Raw genomic sequence first — 20,375 nt, 5'->3', positions numbered from 1 at the left:
TCAAAACTCTAGCATAACATTTAATTTTTTTTCTCAAAACTCTTTTGCCTTCCTTCCTCTCCTTTATGCTTCGGGACTGAAATTTAATGCCAAAAAAGTGTTGTGTGTCATGGTACAATACATAGAATGCAAAATTCTCACTTAAACCCAATCTATTAGATGTAAGTTGACCTAATGCTTATTTTGGATCTCAACTAACCGTATTACATAATTCTAGGCCCAAATCAATCCTAATTAAGTGCGTAGTATAATTAATTAACCTCAATCACAATTAATTATTCAATTAAAACCTCACATTAATAATAAATCTAATTTAACTCCTCAATTTAAAAATTAGAATTTTACATTGGCCATGATGAATGTGATGTTTTTCTAAAATTTCCTTTTTTCATGTTTTTATTTACATAGTAGTCTTTTTTTAACTTATTTACCCTTAATAAACTTTTTTGGGTACCAAATTACCCTTGTATAGATTATTCAAATATTATTGTGAATTATCACAATATTTTGGAGCTTTAAACTTATATTTATTGTAGGGTCCTGTTTTTGGTACATTTTCACAGTTAAAAAACTTCTATTTATCATGATTGGTTTTACTCATTAAATTTAGTTCTTTTTACCGTAGTGAATTCTTTTCTATTACAATAATGTTTTATAAATGTGGTTTAATTCTTTCTACTATAATATAACTTTTTCTATCATTATAGTGATTTAAAAGGATGATTTTTTTCTTAATTAACATGGTAGACATTTTCCTACCATGCCAAGGTTAAATAATTGTGTTTAAAAAAAAAAGGGTGCTAAATCTTTCTAGTGGCATGATTGTTTTAAAGTTTTATGATATTTTGGTGCATCAAATTATTTTTAGGAGAAATTCAAAATAGGTTCTCAGAATCATTATTTATTATGATTATTTTTAAAAATTTAAATAAATATCATAAAATGTTTTTTTTTAAAAAAATAAGTAATATTTTCATGGGAAACAAATGTTAAACCCTGGACTTAAATGTTACTTCTTTCTCGGCCCAGCCCATTACAATGATATCACCTCTCCTCTCCTCATTAAAAAAAAAAAAAAAGAAGCCTTCTCTTTCCGGTGGCCTCGCCTCTTCCTTCGCCCGCTGAATCTTATTTGCTTCTTCTCATTGCCAACGCCGCCGCCGGCTGCCCTCGCAACTCCCTGCTACCCGCCGCCGTCACCCGCTATTCTTCGAGGTTGTCCATTGCCCAAGATCGGCATCGACCTGTCATCCTCTCCTCTCCAACTTCGTGCTCCAGCCTCCTTCTCAGCCCCGGGGATCGACGTTTGCGGCTTCGTTTGTGCACTCATCGTCAGCTCCTTCTTGCTTCAGGTTCGATTCGAATCTTCCTGTACTCCAAACTAAGAATTCATCCCCACCAAACGGGATATGATACGTTTTAGCAAATTAGCTCTAAGAATTCATCCCCACCAAACGGGATATGATATGTTTTAGCAAATTAGCTTTCATTTCATCTTATTGATTGAAAATTGTCATGATAATTGCATTATACTCCCCCTTGGACAAAAAAAATTTTTAATCGAATTTCATCTCCTATTTTAACTAATCTTATCTTTTTATATTTATTTTTATTAAATATCCTACAATAGATATAAAATTATTATCATGATATTTTTAAAAAAAATTAAAAATATCTTATATTTTTTAAAATTCAATCTTTTAAAAAATACTTTATATTTTTTAATAAAAAAAGTATGTTTTATTATTGCTTACAGTGATGGGAAATTAAATTTTTGTTTTTAAAAAAGTGATTTTTAGATAATTTAATACTTTTATAAAAAGAAAGTTTTTGTAGAATATCTTAAGAAACATAAATCATCTCATGTTTGCTTATTATTTTTATTATAAAATGTTATTATTATTTAATGATTTTAAGATTTTATAATATTTTTATGGGTATCAAATCTTAAAAAATAATTGGTAAAATTAATCATTTAATTGCTGTTTTGAATCGGCTAGGTAAGTTATACCGAATCAAGTCAAATTATGTGTATTAAGTTGTACATGAATTTCAATAAAAGTACAGAGAGTCGAGACTGAGTTGCTTAGGCTTGAAAGCTTACTCCCATCTAGTATATTTTAAAGCCTGCTCCTACTTAATATGCCAAATTCGTCCCCCATTAACAAGGTAAGGGTATGCTGATACTATATGATAGAAACAAAAAGGAACGGTCATGAAATGGAGTGTAACATTTCATCGTTTGAAAATTTTATTAAAGGAACGAACAATTTTACTTAAAGAATCATTATAAAATTAATAGATTTGAAAGAGACATGATTATGTTTTCTAGTTTTAGGATGATAGAGAGTGGAAGAGGGGGAAAGGTGAGAAGGAGTAGGGTAATTTTGTAATAATATTTCTTATACAAGGCCATTTCATCAGGATGAAATGGTTTTATGGTGGCTTGGAAAAGCCATCCCAAGTCATTCCCACCCTTTTTCAAAAAGAATCTCAAAAACAATATTGTAAAACTTCTAGTCATCCCATCCCATTCCATTCTGTCCCTAAAAAAACTTCCAAACACTACCCAAAAGTCAGCACAAAAATTGCCTTCTCAACATGCGACAATATTGAACCTGCCAATCCTTACCAACCTCACTGCTCCAAGCCTCCCTCAGCATTGTAATCACAGTTGAACACTCTCCCTCAAGTATCAGTTTGGGAAACACAAACTCTGCCAACTTCATACCATAAATCTACAGACAAAGCACAGTAAACTACAAAAACACCTGGATTCTTCTAATGCCCTTCCACTTCCATATCAAACTCTGTACACCCTTAGGGCCAGAAAATATTATTTTCTTCTTTGCATCTTGTTAGTTTAGATTTTTCGAGAATTTAAACCATAAAATAGATAATTCTGAAGCATTGAGTATTCATTACCTGCAGGTAGAGTTGCATATATACAATGGAAGCAAAAGCTGAAGATTTACTGAGCGATTTACCAGATGACATTCTTCACCAGATCTTCTCTTTGCTTGGAGACGACCTCACAGTAAGACTAAGACTTCAAGCCTTGTCTAGAAGGTTCCAGACCCTTTGATTCACGACCCCTTCCTTCTGCTTCTCTCAACGTCGTTATTCTCGCAAGTGCTCCTGCAAACCTGTCTTCAATTTCATGAGTTCTCTTCCCTGACATCGTCTGCTTGCTTTGAAAATTAACAAACTTTCTTTCTTATCTTTCTGCAAGAAACTCAGACACTGTAAGCTTCATGAGCATTGGATCTGTACATTGTTTCGGGCTTTCCATGTAGATGAACTCTCTGTTCATTACAAACTACCTTCCATCGTCAAAAGCCTCTGCAGATTTCAGTCCTTGAAAGTTCTGAAGCTGAATATGTTGCCTTGTCACAGTGAAGCTTCCTGAGATAAAACTCGCTTCTCTCGAGACCCTTTATATGAGATGTGTTTTAACTAATGATCCAATTGGCGAGGGGGTTTCTCAGAGTTTCCCATCCTTCAGACGTTTATCCCTCATACATATCAACATGGAGGAGGATTTCATGAAGACAAAACAACATGACCTTACAATACGAAGCTCACGTTTGGAGGATTTAGCCATTCACGATTGTTGCATTTATGAGATTGTGAGAGTTATCACACAGAACCTACGAGGCTTCAGTTGCGTTTGTACTGAACTTTATTTTTGCGCTCATGCTTTTTGGGACCAAGAGTATCTAGTTGAGATCACTGCACCTAATCTACAAAGCTTAACCTTAGAAGGTCTTCCAGAAAGGCTTTGTTGTGAAGGAACCTTCAAAAATTTGAATCTCGTGGTTGTCACTGGACGCTGCCATTCAACATAGAAGCTGAATCTGTTCATACAATTAAATGAAGCTCTACCCTGGGCCCGAATACTGCATATAGATATGCTGGTGCTTGAGGTCAGTTCGCGAATTTATTTGATCTCTATTTTGTAGTTTACACTCTCTGATTTTTTTTTTTAATAAAGGGAAAAACTCTCCCTCTCTCTTTAAAAGAAAGTCAAATGAATATATTAGTTAAAAAACATATAAAGTAGTTTTACAGTTCAGAATAAAAGAGGACAATCACAGGGAAAAAAAACAAAAGAAGATGAGCAGGCCATTGTAACTATAAAACGTCTCTCCCTCCATTTATTATTATATGTTTTTTTAACTGCCTTTGAGACTAAGAAAAATTGTTTTTGTTATTTAATGCTCTATTTTTTTTCCCTTTCTAAATTTACTCACCCATAGATCATCTTAAAAGAGAGTTCCACAATGCATGGGAAACAAAATATAAGGAAGAGAGTTTTTTTTTTTCTTTGGTAAACTATACGGGCCAATGCCCTTTTATTCAGCAACATGTCCAGTGAGTGAAACACCCACTGAATCCCAATACAAAATCTGAATTAAACCAGCTGGAGAATCATTAAAAAAACCACAGATGAAACTCTTGAGAAAAACTAGAATTTTCCAACCAATCTGCACATTGGTTGCCCTCCCTGTGAATATGCACAACTTCAATCCACCATTTAGACATCAACAATTCACAAATCATTTTCATAATCCCCCCAGCTTTTGTAGCAGACACAAGCTCCTTCTTAATAGCTTGAATAACCGATAAGGAATCCCCTTCAATCACCAAATGTGCATAGTTCCTCTCCTTTGCACATTTCAAACCCCCAATAAACTCCCCATAACTTAGCTATAAACGCAGAACATGAACCCAGTTTCTTTGCATAACTGCCAACCCCTTCTCTGTTAGCATTTCTAAACACACCACCACAACCAGCTAAACACTCCTGCCCCTTTGAAGCCCCATCAAAACTGAGTTTTATCCAACTTTTTGCAGGAGAGCTCCATTTAATCTCAACCTTTTGTCTCTTCATCCTTCGTAACCTAGATTGACCTGTCAAACATGTCATGTCCTCCACATTTTTCAATATAAGCCTTTCAGGACACAACACCATCTCATAGCCTTCTTCAAATAAGATCTTATTCCTCCAATACTATAACCACCAACATGTGACAGAAAAAATTTTCCCCTATTCCTTCTCACCTCTTAAATTCTTAATAAACCAGTTCTTTTTCTGTGAAGAAAAGAGTTCACCTGCAACTTTCACACAGCCAAGGGCAAACTAGACTTTCTTAGCTTCCACACAATCACGTAAGACATGCATCACTTCCTCCTCTTCCACATTGCACCTACAACAAATAGATGAACCACCCACCATCCTTCATCATCTTACAGATGTCATCAATCTCTCATGCATTGCAAGCCATAAAAGAACTTGCACTCATCTTGGACCTTTCCATCTTCATATCCCATTCCAAACCTCATCACAAGGGATATTCTCCTTATCATATAGAAACTTATACATGTCTGCAACATTGTATTTATCCAAATTAGAACTCTTTCATCTCACATGGTTTCTTGGCATAGGAATAGTACACAATTTAAGCAAAACATCATTAGACAAATGATCTTTCAGAAAACAGAATTCCCATTCACCATTTTCACCCACTAACTTCTTAACACAACAATCTGACAATGTTGCCTTAGGCCTCCTAAAACAATTATCCAGCAAACATCCCACATCATCAACCCACACATTTTCCAAAAGTTCATTTTAGCCCTATCATTCACCTCCCAAGATACAAAATTAAGAGATCTTAGGCCATACTTGTGCCAAGCTTTCCATAATGAGGAATCATATGATTTCACCTTGCAATCAACCAGAGAACTGCTTTCTTTGCCATCACAACTGAGCATAAATTCAAAGGTTTTGCCAGCATGTTCCACCCAATTTTGCCAATCAACGCCTCATTCATTAATTCCTTATTGCTCAACCCAATACCACCATTCTCCTTTAGAACACAAAGGGTATCCCAACTTACAGCATGAATACTTCTTTTCTCGTCACAATTGCCCCATATAAAGTCCCTTTGTATTCTCTTAATTTTGCAACAAATACCCTTAGGAACTTGAGAGTGTTGCATGGTGAACACAGCAATCTGAAATGAAGCTAAGTGCACCAAAGTTAATCTACCAGTGAGAGATAAACACTGCTTCTTCTAGCTACTTAGTTTATTATGAACCTTGCTCACTAAAAATTAATGTTTTCAGAACCGGACCGGACGTTGAACCGAAAAAGTCAGCGGTTCATGGTTCGCATGGTTCAACCGGGTTGGACCAATAGTCCAACCGGTGACGTAATAATTAAATTAAAAAAAATTATATATGTATATAATAATCTAAATATAAGAAATACATATGAAATTGCTATTTAAAAATTTAATATTTTAAGTTTATCATGACTTAACAAGTCACATGATACAACATAATATCAAATGATTAAAAAAATTAGTCATTTTTTTAAAAAAATAAAATTTTTTTTTAACAGTCCAGTTTTTGAAAACCGGATCCGATTCCTGGCTTGATTTCGGTTCTCGGTCCGACTGTCAATTCGAAACGGCTCAACCCCTAAAACGGCTTTTTCCTCTGAACTAGACCGGAAACCAAACCGGTCGATGATCGGACCGGTCCCACCGGCCGGTCCGATTCGGTTTTAAAAACACTGCTAAAAACTGAAATTTGTCTTTGACAACTCTTCTATTAACAATAAAAGTCCCAAAATATTTTCCAATCTCCTCTGTCCTCTGGAAACCACTAACATCACATATCTTTTTTCTTTGTAACCTAATAACATTCTTCGAAAAGAACAATGATGTTTTTTGTCTGTTCATCGTTTGCTCATAAATAACACCAAATAACTCAAGTACCTTCAAAACATGACACATTGGTCAACACTAGCTTCACAAAACAACAGAAGATCATTTGCAAACATTAGATGAGAAATTTGTTCCCCATTTCTCCCAACTTTCAGTGGCTTCCATTCATTTTGATTGACAAAATCAGATAGTAAATGAGACAACTTTTCTATCCCAAGTATAAAAAAATATGGAGATAAAGGATCTCCCTGCCTAACCCCCCTTGAAGGCATAAATTCCTCTCTTCTAACACCATTCCACAACACAAACATAGATGTTCTGATACATGCTTTTGTCATTTCTATAATATCCATGGGAATACCAATTTCAATCAACACATATAAAGAAAAGGCCAATTGATCCTATCATGAGCCTTTTCTAAATCTATTTTAATGGCCATGAAACTCTTCCCACCATTCATTTTATTCATCATATGAACCATTTCTTGAGCAATCACAATGTTATCCTGAATATTCCTCCCTGGAATAAAACTTGCCTGAAAAGGAGAAACTACCTTATCTGTAACAACTTTCAATCTGTTCACCACAATCTTTGTAATGGCCTTGTAAAGAACATTACAAAGTGAAACAAGCCGAAACTGAGCAGCTACCTTCAGATTTTCAACCTTCGGAATCATAACAATCAATGTCTTGTTAATTTTTGCAATCTTCAAAGGATTCTTCCACATTCCCATGACAAGTTTTTTCACATTTGGCCCCACAATTTTCCAGTTATGCTGATAAAAGATAGCTGGGAAACCATCTTTTCCTGGTGTCTTAGCACCTCCCATATCAAAGAAAGCACATTGAATCTCATCCTCCCTATTCTTGTCAATTCATCATCAGATACACTACCCCCTCCCTATCTAGTAACATGCCAAGGTCTGAACCGAATCTTCTCAAAAAATAGATTCTCATAGAAATCTTGAACTAATTTTCCTACCTCTTCTTCCTCATTAACCCAAATACCATCACTGTTCTCAATATACTCACCTTATTTCTCCTTCTTCTCACCATTGTCTTCATGTGATAATATCTTGTATTTCTATCCCCTTATTCAATCCACCCACTCCTTGATTTTTGATACCAAATTACCTCCTCTTAAGCCAAAATCTCATTCAATTCTTGCTGTACCTCCTCCCAAATCTAACAGCCCTGCCTCTTCCCTTCTTTCCATTTGAATCTGTATCTCATATAATTTCCTCTTTAATTCTTTAATACGCACCTCAATTCTTCTAAAATCCTCCTTATTCCAAACCTTCAAATCTCCTTGTAAGACATTTAATGCAATAGGAGTCTTTAAAAAAAAAAAAAAACTCCTCCAATTCAAACCAAGAAAGTCCTTGAAATTCTCAAGAAGCAACCAAGCTCCCCCAAAATGAAAGGCTGAACCCCCTTACTTCTCCATTCTAGTTTTGTATTGATGAGTAGAGGATGATGATCAGTACCTAACCTCATCAACACTTTGATTTCAGTATCACAAAAATTTTCCTACCATAAATCATTACACAATCCACGATCTAATCTTTTAAACAATCGATCCATACCTTGCCATTTTGGACCAACCCATATGAAAAAAGGCCCCTTTGCATGCATATCAATAAGCCCATTATGATTAATCCACTGATTAAAATGATTACATCTAGCCATATTAACTCTTATGCCCCCTCTATGCTCAACCGGTGATGCAATCTCATTAAAATCACCTGCCAACAACTACTTTTTCCTCATATTTCCAACTACTTCCCACACGTCACCCCTCTTACGCTCATGTAGATTAATATACACAGTTGTAAATGTTCAATCCTCATCAACTTTACAATGTATAAATTGCTCATAAATCATAACCTCTTCCTCTTTAATACTATCATCCTTCCTTAGTAACCAAATTCCACCAGCAAAACCATTAGCCTCTTGTAACAAAGCAACTTAGAAACCTAAATTCCTGATTATTCTTCTAGCAGTCACCCTACTAAACTAGGGCTTCAACAACATAACCAAAGCTAGTCTATTTTCTCTACACAAACTCTTAAATGACATAGCAAAACCATTGTTAGCTGCCCCTTTACAATTCCATACAAGGACTTTCATCATAACTCAAACACAACAGTAACTAGTAAACTAAAATTTGCCATCATCAACCATCTCCTCATGATCCATCGTCTCACTATCATCCCCACTCATCAACATCCTCATCAACATCATCATCCTCCTCATCCTTCACCATATAACCATTCAAACTTCCCCCATCCTATTCCTTATCTGTCATCATATCAACTCTTGAATGTAATTGAAATCTTTTAGGAGCTTACACAAACTTTTCTACAGTAGGTTTATTCAGTAACCTATTATCCTCAACCATCTCATTTATATCCTCAACACAAGCTATCTCACCCTTGGTGCCACAACCAGGTTAATGACTTCCATCGGCTCCTTTCCAGCCCTTCTATTAATTCTCACACTACTATCCTCAGACTGAATACCATTTGAGATATCCTTCAGAATTTTCCTTGGAAGTTTCACCACACCCACGTCCTTATTTTTAAGGACTGCAAATATGTTCCCAACATTGGAATTTCTTTTCCAACTTGCTCTTCCGTACTTGTTTAGTTCGCTGAAAAAGTTTCCACGGCCTTTCTTCCTCAACCATCTTGAAATCATTCCTCGAGTTTTCCTCCACATTATCCACTTTCTCAGGTTCCCCCACAGTCACTTTCTCTTTTTTAGTCTTCTTCAAATCCTCACAATCCACACGAACATGACCATACTTGCAAGCAAACTCATACATTTATACTCAATTGATTTAACCACCCCTTTAATACTATATTCAGGCAGTAAAGATTTAGTTAAATCCAATTCCACACATAATCTAGCGAACTTCCCTTTCCCCCTCAAAGCTGTAAGAACATCCACCTTAATAGGTTTCCTTATAGCACAACTCAGATTAAACAAGAATTTCCTATCATAATGAGTAGTAGGAAGATCAGGAAGCCTTACCCAAGCAACAACTCGATCAATGACTTCCTTCTTCAGATCAAAATCAGGCCTTCATTGCATAACACTCAAATAATTGTCAAGCATTGTCCATGGACCACCAGTAAGAGTCGGATCATAATCCTCTTGTCTCTGAAACTTCATAAGGTAAAAATCATTTACCAAGTCTGTCACCCTATTCTGCCCACTGTGCATCCAAATCTGCTTCAAAATTTGAATCAGCAGAGCCAAACGAACCTTCTTCCTAATCAACTTTACCACCAGCGTTCTCTTAAAAGGCTTCAGTAATCTTTCCTTTTCTACATCATCTAACACAAAATTCAGGCACAAAGGATTACTAAAATCCACTGAAATTCCTTTCAATGGCTCCTTCACCTCCTCAAATCCTATCTTCTAACCATTTCGCTGCTCCTTTCTACCACCCACCTCATCATCCTCATCATCTAAATCACTCTACTGCCAATGGGAATTCTTCACCAATAAATCCCTATATGAGCGCACATTTGGACCCTTAGATGTTGTTCCTTCTTCCATCCATGGCTCCATCTGAGGCTTAAGCAATACCTCACTGGAGAAGCCAGCATCTCCCTTACGCACCTTCTTTTGACTTCAATCCAATGCATCCTTTTCCTTCGTCGAAAACTTCGTCGCAAGAGCTGTTGCCCCCGAGTGCGAGGACGAGAGCATTTTTTAAGAATCCTAAATGTTAGAGTTTATGGAAGAGAGTTTGATGCTTTGTTAGGAGCATTTTAGGTGAAAAAAATTAATTACTCTTAACATTCTCGTAAAATATCCTAGTATCATGATAAGATTTACTAGATTGCTAGTCACTATAGGATCTATCATGATAACAAAACTGGAATATTTTTGGAGTCTTAGCATTGTATATATACACGAAAAATTAAACAAGTTTTTTTTTTATTTTGCTTTGCAGGGTTTTTATAGAACTAGAAAGACACCCATCTCATTTGAAAACGTTGGCCACGTCCAAATAGGGATCAGACTGCATCATTATCATTATGATATGGGTGATGTTGTAAGTAGTTACTTGAAAAGGCTACCAAATTTAGGAACTCTCACCATCAAAAGTTCTAGTCCGCCCAATCCTGATGAGGTATGTGTGCATGTACATTTATTTTTAGGGAGAATGACATTATTTAATGTCCTCTCAAGAGAATTTATGACAATAAGGGCCTACAAGTTTTGTATTAGATATTCTCTTGTAAAAACATGTTTACTTTATTGTTAAAAGATGAACCTTAACTTATATTTTTTGTTAGGGTTTTCTTAGAAAATTAATAAGTTAATGTTCAATTTTTAACAACAATATATATGTGTTTTCACAAAATAATATTCGATGCAAAATTTATTGGCCCTTATCTCGATAAAAACCCTTGAGAGGGTCTTAATTTAAATGCCATTCTTCCTTTTTCCTATACTTGCACGTTGAACCTATCTTTGACAATTTTTGCTTATCTAGTTTTACTCGAATTTTATTTGATTTAAAATTTGATAATTGTTACCAATTGAGTGGTGTGCTGGAAAACTTGAGATATTGGGGGTGCCTTTGGCATTTTTATGAACTCGGAAGAGACCCATAATAAATTAATTTAACTCTTTCAACTAGTGGTGTGCTGGAAAACTTGAGATATTAAGGGTGCATTTGGCATATTTATGAACTCGGAAGAGACTCATAATAAATTAATTTAACTCTTTCAAGTAGTTGAGCTGAGTGTCCCTCGATGACACCAGCATTTTTGAACATGATAATTTCAATTGATTTAATATTCAAGCTTTTATATTGGTTGTTTGTTGCATTTTTTTCATGTGGATCTTAATATGTTTGAGTACCTCAGGTACTTGAATTTGATGAGGATACAGTCGGAGATTGGAGGAGAGACGAAGGGAATAAAATGAAGGGATTGAAGAAAGTGGAGTTTATAATAGGGATGTTGAAGAAAAGGTGCGTAGACTTGGAAGAGATGATCCTCGATTACATGGTCCGATATTTGAAGAGTTTTGAGATGGCTTCTAATTATGCACCGCTTTCAATTAATTTCCTTCCTGACCAGCTAGGATAAATAGCTAGGATAACAAGACAAGATATCATTTTGCTATCTTCAGTTAGAACATATTTATTTTATTTTGTTATAATATAGCGGAAGATTGTGATAGAAGACCTATGTTAGTTACTATTTATGGTCAAGAATCATGCATGAGAATTATAATTTAATTGAATGATCCAAATATAATTGATGGGTTATTATTATTATTATTATTATTATTATTAAACTTCCTTTCTTCCTCTTTATTTGTTCTGATAATTTTTTTTTCAATCATATTTGTCCTGTTTGAAATTTCTCGGTATAATGAATTCTTTTCAATAATACACTTTGAAAAATAATAATCTCCTATCTCACCTTTTAACGAGTGGTGTTAAATGGAGGGTACAAAAACTTTTACATATTGCATGAGTGTACAGGAAAATAAAAGGTACAGATGAACAAAAGTTGGTTTACTTAGAATGGATTTAGCTCATGATTTATAAGATTATAAATTTAAATTTTGTTATTGATGTAAGAATTTTATTGATAAATGATTTGTAAGTATCTTTATATAATAAAAAAGAAGTTAATGAGGTGGAGTTGTCTATGAGACAGAGCAAAAAATTTTTATTAAAAGGGTTAACATCATGACAAAGCATGTTATATATATAGTAGTTGGATGAAAGTTAAATTTATATAAATTATTAATATAACATAAGTATTCCAAGGTATACATTTATATTTATAAATATATAACAAAAATAAATATAGACTTTCATTTTTTGGGTTTCACTCATCAATTTTCTATGACATAAAAATTAATTATCACGTTTATAATAAAACTTTTTAACAATTTTTTCAATATAAACTATAATTAAATTGGTCAAGATTTTATTTTTTCTATAAAAATTGAATGATTTAAATATATTTTTAAGATTTAAAGTTTCATCCAATTTAAAAGGTCTATTACTTGCTTTTTAATTTACTATTCAACCTTTTTCAATTGATAATTATAATGAATAAATGTATTGATTGTCACAAAATATTTATGTTGATGAGATCAAACTATATCAAAATAAAAATTATTTATATTATAAATTTCAATAACTTAATTATTATAAAAAAATAATATTTTTTTTATAAGAACATTTTAACCATAATTCATAAACTTTTGGATTGGCTCACATGTTTTTATGATAAATATCAAACACATAGAATTCACTATATTTTGAAATTTTTGTTGCTCTAATAACTATATATCTTATATATTAGATGATAATTTTTGTACCTTTGATCATCCTCCATCTTTATTGCAAGGGACAGTGGATGATGAGAATAGTCTAAGAGGTCGTATATTGTTTATGTAATATCATTTTAATTATGAATATATTTCTTTAATAAAATGTTGTTGTTGCAATATTTGATAAAAGTTTGATAGTGATAATTTTCATTATTTCTTTTACTAAATATAAAATAAAAGCAAAATTAAATAACATCAATATTTTAAAAGCATGTATAGTATATTTGAACTTGATTCTTCCTTCCTTCCTTCTTTTTCGGAGTGAAATGAGATTTCATTAGCTATAAAAACTGTACAAAATGGAGAGAAAACAAGATTACATCAAAGACTTAAAAGTAGCAAAGGCTTTAATTGTAATGCTAATGGTGGCTCTGATTTGGATAAGGATAGAGTCCACAATGAACTCATTGAGTAGCATTATATTGTTAAAAGTAAATAAATTTTATGACAACTATATTTTTAAATTATTAAAATAATTATATTATACATGCATAAAAAATTATATATGCTTAGAGAATTAAGATGAAAATTCTATCAACTTTTTTAAAATTTTTATAATATGTTAATTTAGGAGAATTGAAAAAAAATATAATCATTATATTTTACTAAAAGAAATAATGAGTTAGAGGGGCTATAGCCACCTCTAGCCCTCTCTTTTGTCTAAGTAGAACTCTTATCTAAACTGAAAAAAAAAAAAAAAACCTTCCTTTCATCTCATAACAATCAATCAAGTTTATTTTAAAATAAAAAAATCAACAAAAGTCTATCCATTTGATAAAGTATGTGGCTTATAAGCTAGAAAATTGAAGGTCCAAATCCCCCAATTAATATAAGAATCTTATTAAAAGATGATTCTTAAATATTTTTATAAATCTTTTTTGAAGAGTAATTTAACTTATTTAAATTTTTTTCACAAAAAAATAAAATAAAAGAGAAAATGAGAAGTCCTTTAATTAATAGGTGACGACAGCTTTTTTAAAAAATTAGACCTTAACAATCAATGAGATGGTCATGAAATTTGATATAAAAAACACTTTTCGCTTAACGAGTTGTTATGTTTCATGTTGAAGGGACTTGAAGAGAATTTTAACTCTATAAGCAGATGTTTTGTACATTTTCTTGGATTAATTTTGTGGGAAAAAAAAGGGTAACGATACTGGTGGCCCCTTTGAATGAAATGTTAACATTTTGAGTAATGGTCCTGTGAGATTCCTTCTCCCAATCACCATTTTTCCTTCCCCCAATCACCCAAATCACTCTTAATCTATTTGTTGCTTTTGTAGACTACTTATTCCCTCTACGCTCCAATATCATCGCCTGCAACCCTCATCCGAATTCCCTATTCTTCGTTTACTCCGATTACCGAATTTGATTGATTCCTTGTCGATTCAAACGTATCTATACCCAAAACCCTTAAATTTTGCCGTTTTACGTTTGTCCTATAATCTTCCCTATCTAATTTCTTTGTGAGGGATGGACGACTATTTGAGCAGCGATGAAGATTATCATTACTCCGATCAGGGCTCCGTGGAAGGCTTTGAAAACGATGAGCCCGATATTCGGTTGGTCACTCCCAAGGGTCCTACAACTCTGGTATTCGGTTGCGCTGCTCCATTTTTTTTTCCCCAATATAGATTAGGAAACATAGAATCTAATTGTTGTTCAATCGCTTGTTTCTTCCTCCTCCTCCTCTTTTTTGGATGGGTAACTCAAAACGTTTTTTGGTGGGTTCTGGTTTGCTTTGGGTGGTAAAGTATATGTTATTTTCGCTGTTTTGCTTGTTGAACCGGGGTTGTTGTTTCTTGGGCTTCCTTGATCATTTTGGTTGCGAATTGTTTGTCTTCTTTGTGAAGTACATTCCCTGAGTTCTTTTAAATAGATTGTTTACGTTTGGAATCTACTGGTATTGCGATTCAGGAGTTCTTTTGTCCCCTTTTTTCCTTTTTGACAAGTGATACCTTAGTTAATCTATGGACTATGAGAATGCTTGAAACTGAGTATTGTAACATCGAATTTGTTGAATCCATGATTTGGTGTTGATTTTAACGAGGTAGCTGGGCGTGATGAAATTTTTGATTCCGATGGGAAGCTCCTTTTGACTGATAAGCATATTTATAGCATGCTAGATTTAGGGTGACTGATAAAATAAAAGGTATACTGAACTCTCTACTGTTATGTAAAGGTGGGTTCTTTATGCTATTTTTCCTATGTTCACATTATTTTTCTGAAATACTATCCTTGTTTCAGGTGATTACAAGGGAATCACTTCTAGCTGCACAGGTAAAACGAGACAAAAGGAAAACCACTAAACAGTTGAATTGCTACATCATTTATTACTTAGATAAACTTTACTTTTAAGTTTTACTGAGAGTTCTTAATGCACATTCTTGTAGAAAGAGGATTTGCGCCGAGTAATGGAAATGCTATCATTAAGAGAGCACCATGCACGTACTCTGCTTATTTATCATCGTTGGGATGTGGAGACATTGTTTGAAGTGTATGTAGACAAGGGAAAAGCTGCCTTGTTTGCTGAAGCTGGTGTTAGTGTGGATGGACAGTGTGATCCTGACCCATCAGTTCCTTCTTCAGTCAGATGTGATATCTGCATAGAGGATGTTCCCAGTCATGAAGCCACAAGAATGGACTGTGGGCACTGTTTTTGCAACAGCTGTGAGTTTATGTGTGCGTGCGTTTTTCTGTACATCACCCTTACAAATCTTTTGTAAACAATATAATCAGCTGTTACATGGATCTCAAGGCTGATGGTGAATTTAATTTATGTTCTGTGTCTGCCTTTTGATATCATAATTATAGCTACATGTTGAACTTGCTTTATTTTTAAGACAGTATTAAAGCATTAAAATTTTTCTAATTATATTATCATTTTGCACAGCAATGGAAAATCATACAAACTTCATTTTTAGTTGTTTTTCATTTTCATATCTACTTTACAGGTTGGACAGAGCACTTTATTGTCAAGATAAATGAGGGTCAAAGTAAGCGTATAAGGTGCATGGCACACAGATGTAATGCTATTTGTGATGAAGCTGTTGTGAGAACTCTTGTCAGTAAAAAGGACCCTGATGTGGCAGAGAAATTTGATCGTTTTCTTCTTGAATCCTACATTGAAGACAATAAAAGAGTCAAATGGTGTCCCAGCATTCCTCATTGTGGGAATGCAATTCGTGTTGAGGATGATGAATTATGTGAGGTAGAATGTTCATGTGGCCTACAGTTCTGTTTTAGTTGCTTGTCAGAGACACATTCCCCATGTTCTTGTTTGATGTGGGAGCTCTGGGCTAAGAAGTGTCGAGATGAATCGGAAACTGTTAATTGGATAGCAGTTCATACAAAACCTTGTCCAAAATGCCACAAACCAGTGGAGAAGAATGGTGGTTGCAACTTGGTTAGCTGTATCTGTGGTCAAGCATTTTGGTAAGCATTCCCTTTCCCTGCCATCTTCCTCCTTCTCTGCAGTTTGTAATTTAACTTACAATCTCAGTCATTTGTAAATATTTGGAATCATAAGTCATGTTTTCACAAAATTTCCCCTGTTTGGTGCAGTTGGCTTTGTGGTGGAGCTACTGGACGAGAACACACTTGGTCAAGTATAGCTGGTCATAGCTGTGGTCGCTACAAACAGCTAGAGAAAACAGCTGAACGGGCAAAGCGAGATCTATATCGATACATGCATTATCATAATCGCTATAAAGCTCACACAGACTCTTTTAAACTTGAAAGTAAATTGAAAGAGACTATACAAAGCAAGGTTGCTATTTCAGAGGAGAGGGATTCTACGCTCAGAGATTATAGTTGGGTAAATAATGGACTCTCCAGACTTTTCAGATCTAGGCGTGTCCTGTCATATTCATATCCATTTGCATTTTATATGTTTGGAGATGAGCTATTTAAGGATGAAATGTCAGAAGAGCAAAGGGAAATAAAACAACACTTATTTGAGGATCAGCAGCAACAGCTTGAGTCCAATGTTGAAAAGCTTTCCAAAATTCTGGAGGAACCCTTTGACCAGTTTACAGATGATAAAGTTATGGAGCTAAGGATTCAAGTCATTAACCTGTCCACCATTATTGACAATCTGTGCCAGAAAATGTGAGTGATTACTTGAAGAATCTTTTTTTTTTTGCTTATTTTTTTCCTGACCCTGATGATTGGGAATTTTCAATCATTTATGCAGGTATGAGTGCATTGAGAATGATTTATTGGGTTCTCTTCAATTGGGCATTCACAGTATTGCTCCATACAAGTCAAAGGGCATAGAGAGGGCATCAGAACTTTCAACTTGTTGGAACTATAAAGCCAATACTACTGGTAAATATTTCACATACACCTACCCCGACCCTTCCCTATAGGGAAGGGTGACTCACACACACACACTCCATATATAAATTGCCCCTACACCAATTGGGGGTTTGATTCCACAACCTCTTCAGTTAAGGAAAGTGTGGGGTGCCATTTGAGCTGCAAGATGGAGTTATTGAACTGTATTGCATCCATGCTATTGATTCAGTAGTCTTTTTTATGAATTCTTGCATGCTATAATGTTGTGTCTACTATGGATTCTTAGTAACCGTGCCTTTCTGTCAAATTGAAACATCTGTTTTGTATAGTTTTACATGCATGTATATTCAAGCATAAATTTGCAAGTGTTTTTAAAGTACAAAGAACAGGCTGAAATGACCTGAAAGCAGGTGGGGTCAAACCAACAACCACCCACTAGTGGGGGGAACATAGTGCCACTAGGCTAGAAGGCCATTGGCTAAATTTGCCAATGTCTGGGGGAAGAGTTTATGGGTTGGGGAACAAGGCAATTTTGTTTTGCTTGCCCTCACTGGAATAACCTTCCTTTTATTTTTCTCTAGGAAATTTCAAAGTTGACTTCACTTGTAGGAAAATGTTTTTCAAATATTAAGGGGTAACTTCACAGATGAATAAACATTAGGCTTTTAGTGCTTATTGGGGCTCTCAATTGTGTTGTTTAATATTATTGTTGGACAAAAATATTAAGTATTAATTTCTTTCAGTTTACTTGGAAAGAATAATAGAGTACAATGGCGTCGTACAATCTATGTAACCAACCCTACTTAATGGAATTAGGCTTCTTGTTATTGTTGTTACTTGAAAAGAATGCTAGTACAAAATATGGTGTTAATTTGTTTTTGTTGTAAATTAAAATAATGTTAACTAATAGATGCTTTGAGGGATAGCTTATTCTCATTGTAATTGTCATATTATTTAGTTTCCTACAATTTGGCTTCGTGGTTACTCATCCCAAATGTTACTTAAAAATGATTCTTGTGTTTTTGCAAGCATAGGTGGAACAGCAGAACTCGATCGGCCCTCTGGGTCTGGGAGTTCAGATGATATTGGATGTCCTTCTCATAAGCGTGCTAGGAAAGAAGGTGCTGGTGGTGTCCTTTTTGATCTAAACTTGCCAGCGGAGGTTGTAGACAGAAATTGACTCTGATGGAGACCTTATATAAATACAAGTGTACAGGTCTAACCAAATTGCTTGTCTTTGATGGAATCAATCATTTTGGATATCTGGCAGCTAGTTTACTTTGCTTTATATCTTACTTTTGGATATTTCTTGTCTGAGATATATTCAGAAAAAATTTGAAATTATTTATTCCTGTCTCTCGTATATTGGTGCCAAATGTTAGCATTGTATATATGGCCCTTTGGGCACATATGGCTAATAGAAATGTAAACCTTCTTCTCGTGATTGAATCCAGCATCCTTGAGTACAAACTCCAGCGTTCTTGTTAATGTAGTTCACTCTAGTAATTTTCTTATGAATCCATTTTCTTATGACTCATTAGTTGCCATTTTGCTTTGAATTGCTGAAATTTTGAATTTAATGACCGAAGATGGGTGCGTGGTTCTTCCTTGTCTTGAAAAAGAAAGAGCTGATTCATTGAACAAATCATGTCAAGTACAGTGCATTCTCCTGTTCATTTCACTCCCCTTTACCTTGCCTGATGAGCATATACAGAGTACTGGAATTACATACATGTGTGATGTACAGAGGTGTGAGTTCTTATTTTTCCCTTAACGTCTGCTTTAGCATTTGGACGCAGTTGACGCAGATGCAAGTTGGAGAGGGAAGCTTCTCCTTTTATTGCTTCTAGTAGAGTCATGGACTTCTCAATGATGACATTAGGAGTTGCATATGATTTGGGAAGAGTTTGGTTCTCAACAGGCGCCTTTGCCTATCCCTAACGTCAAAATTGGTGAGTTACGGATGTGCACAACTGCACAATTAACCCTAACATCTGTAGACTCAGTTGCAGCTTATTAGTACAGAAGATTCTACGTCTTATTCTGCATAAATTTTGCAGGCCGATCTAATTATTATGAGACGTATAGATCTTTTTTGCTGTCAATTTATCTTCTGCTTAGTGGGTCCACTAAAATCTCAATTACTTTATTTTTAACGAGTTTTGGTGATTGTGTCTGATTGAATTAATGAGTTGTATAGTTGTGCCTTCCAACGCAATCTTATGCAAACCTAAGTTGTATAATTTGCAGAAAGCTTATTTTTCATATGTTCTCCTTATTTCTTCCGCTGAAGATCTAGGATGAGCTGTCCCGTAGCAGTGTACAGCTGATTCGAAGGTATGGTTGGTACAGCATACTCATCTCACAGAGTTATGCACTTTAAGGGCAAAAAATAAACACTAGTTTATATTGAATGAAGCTCATTTTGATTGGAGCATGTTGACCAGTAAATTTATTCGAAACATCTGTCTCCATGTCCATAGTTACGGATCTGGATCAGGTTCGCCCCATTTATTTCAATTTGACTTTCGAATTATTTGTCATCAGACTATGAACTGGAAATGGGGAGTCATTTTCTGTATTATGATGTTCCCATGGCATTCGAGAGTCATGTCTGCTCTGGATGAGCTGAGTCGATCATGAATTTAGTTGCATACATGGTTTCAAGTAAAATTTTATGCAATTATCATAAGATGAGAAGCAGACACAGACAACGCCTTCTTAAAAATTAAAGCTTAAAGTAAGACAATCAAGGAGTAGATAATATGGTGTGTGGTTTTAGGGGCTATGTTTGCATTGGAATCTGATGAGATTCTTTCAAGATTCGCATAATCAATTGACGAAATTATGGTTTTGTAAAGAGTTTTTCTGTTTGAGCTAAACAAAGCCATAATATGAAGCTCCACGTTCCCAATGAAAATGATGAAAGGAAAAATGAATAAAACCATTGAAACATGATTGA

The 20,375-nt window shown here is 34.6% G+C and overlaps 2 protein-coding genes across 11 annotated transcripts; both read left to right on the top strand.

The window, feature by feature from the left end:
• Positions 1-780: 780 nt before the first annotated feature.
• LOC129293689 (uncharacterized) lies at positions 781-12,075 on the top strand. 5 transcript variants are annotated; one of them, XM_054931771.1, is made up of 5 exons: positions 989-1,352; positions 2,932-3,037; positions 3,233-3,926; positions 10,704-10,883; positions 11,626-12,075. In XM_054931771.1, exons 3-5 carry the CDS (start codon positions 3,912-3,914, stop codon positions 11,848-11,850), a joined length of 420 nt encoding a protein of 139 aa, XP_054787746.1. In that variant the 5' UTR covers positions 989-1,352; positions 2,932-3,037; positions 3,233-3,911; the 3' UTR covers positions 11,851-12,075. The 5 variants fall into 5 exon arrangements, 4 of the variants coding, with proteins under 4 accessions (XP_054787743.1, XP_054787746.1, XP_054787745.1 ...); XM_054931770.1 differs by having other exon boundaries at positions 2,932-3,132; positions 3,241-3,926; XM_054931769.1 differs by having other exon boundaries at positions 2,932-3,132.
• Positions 12,076-14,254: 2,179 nt separating this feature from the next.
• Positions 14,255-19,985, top strand: LOC129292944 (probable E3 ubiquitin-protein ligase ARI2). 6 transcript variants are annotated; one of them, XR_008589051.1, is made up of 9 exons: positions 14,255-14,707; positions 15,362-15,394; positions 15,508-15,796; positions 16,069-16,549; positions 16,679-17,224; positions 17,310-17,443; positions 18,448-18,629; positions 19,200-19,365; positions 19,707-19,985. XR_008589051.1 is itself a non-coding variant. In XM_054930670.1 (8 exons), exons 1-7 carry the CDS (start codon positions 14,588-14,590, stop codon positions 18,591-18,593), a joined length of 1,749 nt encoding a protein of 582 aa, XP_054786645.1. In that variant the 5' UTR covers positions 14,255-14,587; the 3' UTR covers positions 18,594-18,629; positions 19,213-19,985. The 6 variants fall into 6 exon arrangements, 4 of the variants coding, with proteins under 4 accessions (XP_054786645.1, XP_054786644.1, XP_054786643.1 ...); XR_008589050.1 differs by having other exon boundaries at positions 19,664-19,985; XM_054930670.1 differs by having other exon boundaries at positions 19,213-19,985.
• Positions 19,986-20,375: the final 390 nt, after the last annotated feature.

This window comes from Prosopis cineraria, unplaced genomic scaffold (genome assembly GCF_029017545.1).
Source record: "Prosopis cineraria cultivar Desert tree isolate PC_DT_omini unplaced genomic scaffold, ASM2901754v1 PC14, whole genome shotgun sequence".
Classification (NCBI taxonomy): Eukaryota; Viridiplantae; Streptophyta; class Magnoliopsida; order Fabales; family Fabaceae; genus Prosopis; species Prosopis cineraria.
Note: the sequence above shows the minus strand (reverse complement) of the source record. Positions and strands in the feature narration are given on the sequence as shown.

Excerpts from the sequence above, each read along its gene's own strand:
- LOC129293689 (XM_054931768.1), top strand. The coding sequence starts at position 987 with ATGTTAAACCCTGGACTTAAATGTTACTTCTTTCTCGGCCCAGCCCAT. Across the intron at positions 1,353-10,703 it reads TCAGCTCCTTCTTGCTTCAG|GGTTTTTATAGAACTAGAAA; the intron begins GTTCGATTCGAA and ends TTTGCTTTGCAG. Across the intron at positions 10,884-11,625 it reads GTCCGCCCAATCCTGATGAG|GTACTTGAATTTGATGAGGA; the intron begins GTATGTGTGCAT and ends TGAGTACCTCAG.
- LOC129292944 (XM_054930670.1), top strand. The coding sequence starts at position 14,588 with ATGGACGACTATTTGAGCAGCGATGAAGATTATCATTACTCCGATCAG. Across the intron at positions 14,708-15,361 it reads CCAAGGGTCCTACAACTCTG|GTGATTACAAGGGAATCACT; the intron begins GTATTCGGTTGC and ends TCCTTGTTTCAG. Across the intron at positions 15,395-15,507 it reads AATCACTTCTAGCTGCACAG|AAAGAGGATTTGCGCCGAGT; the intron begins GTAAAACGAGAC and ends ACATTCTTGTAG.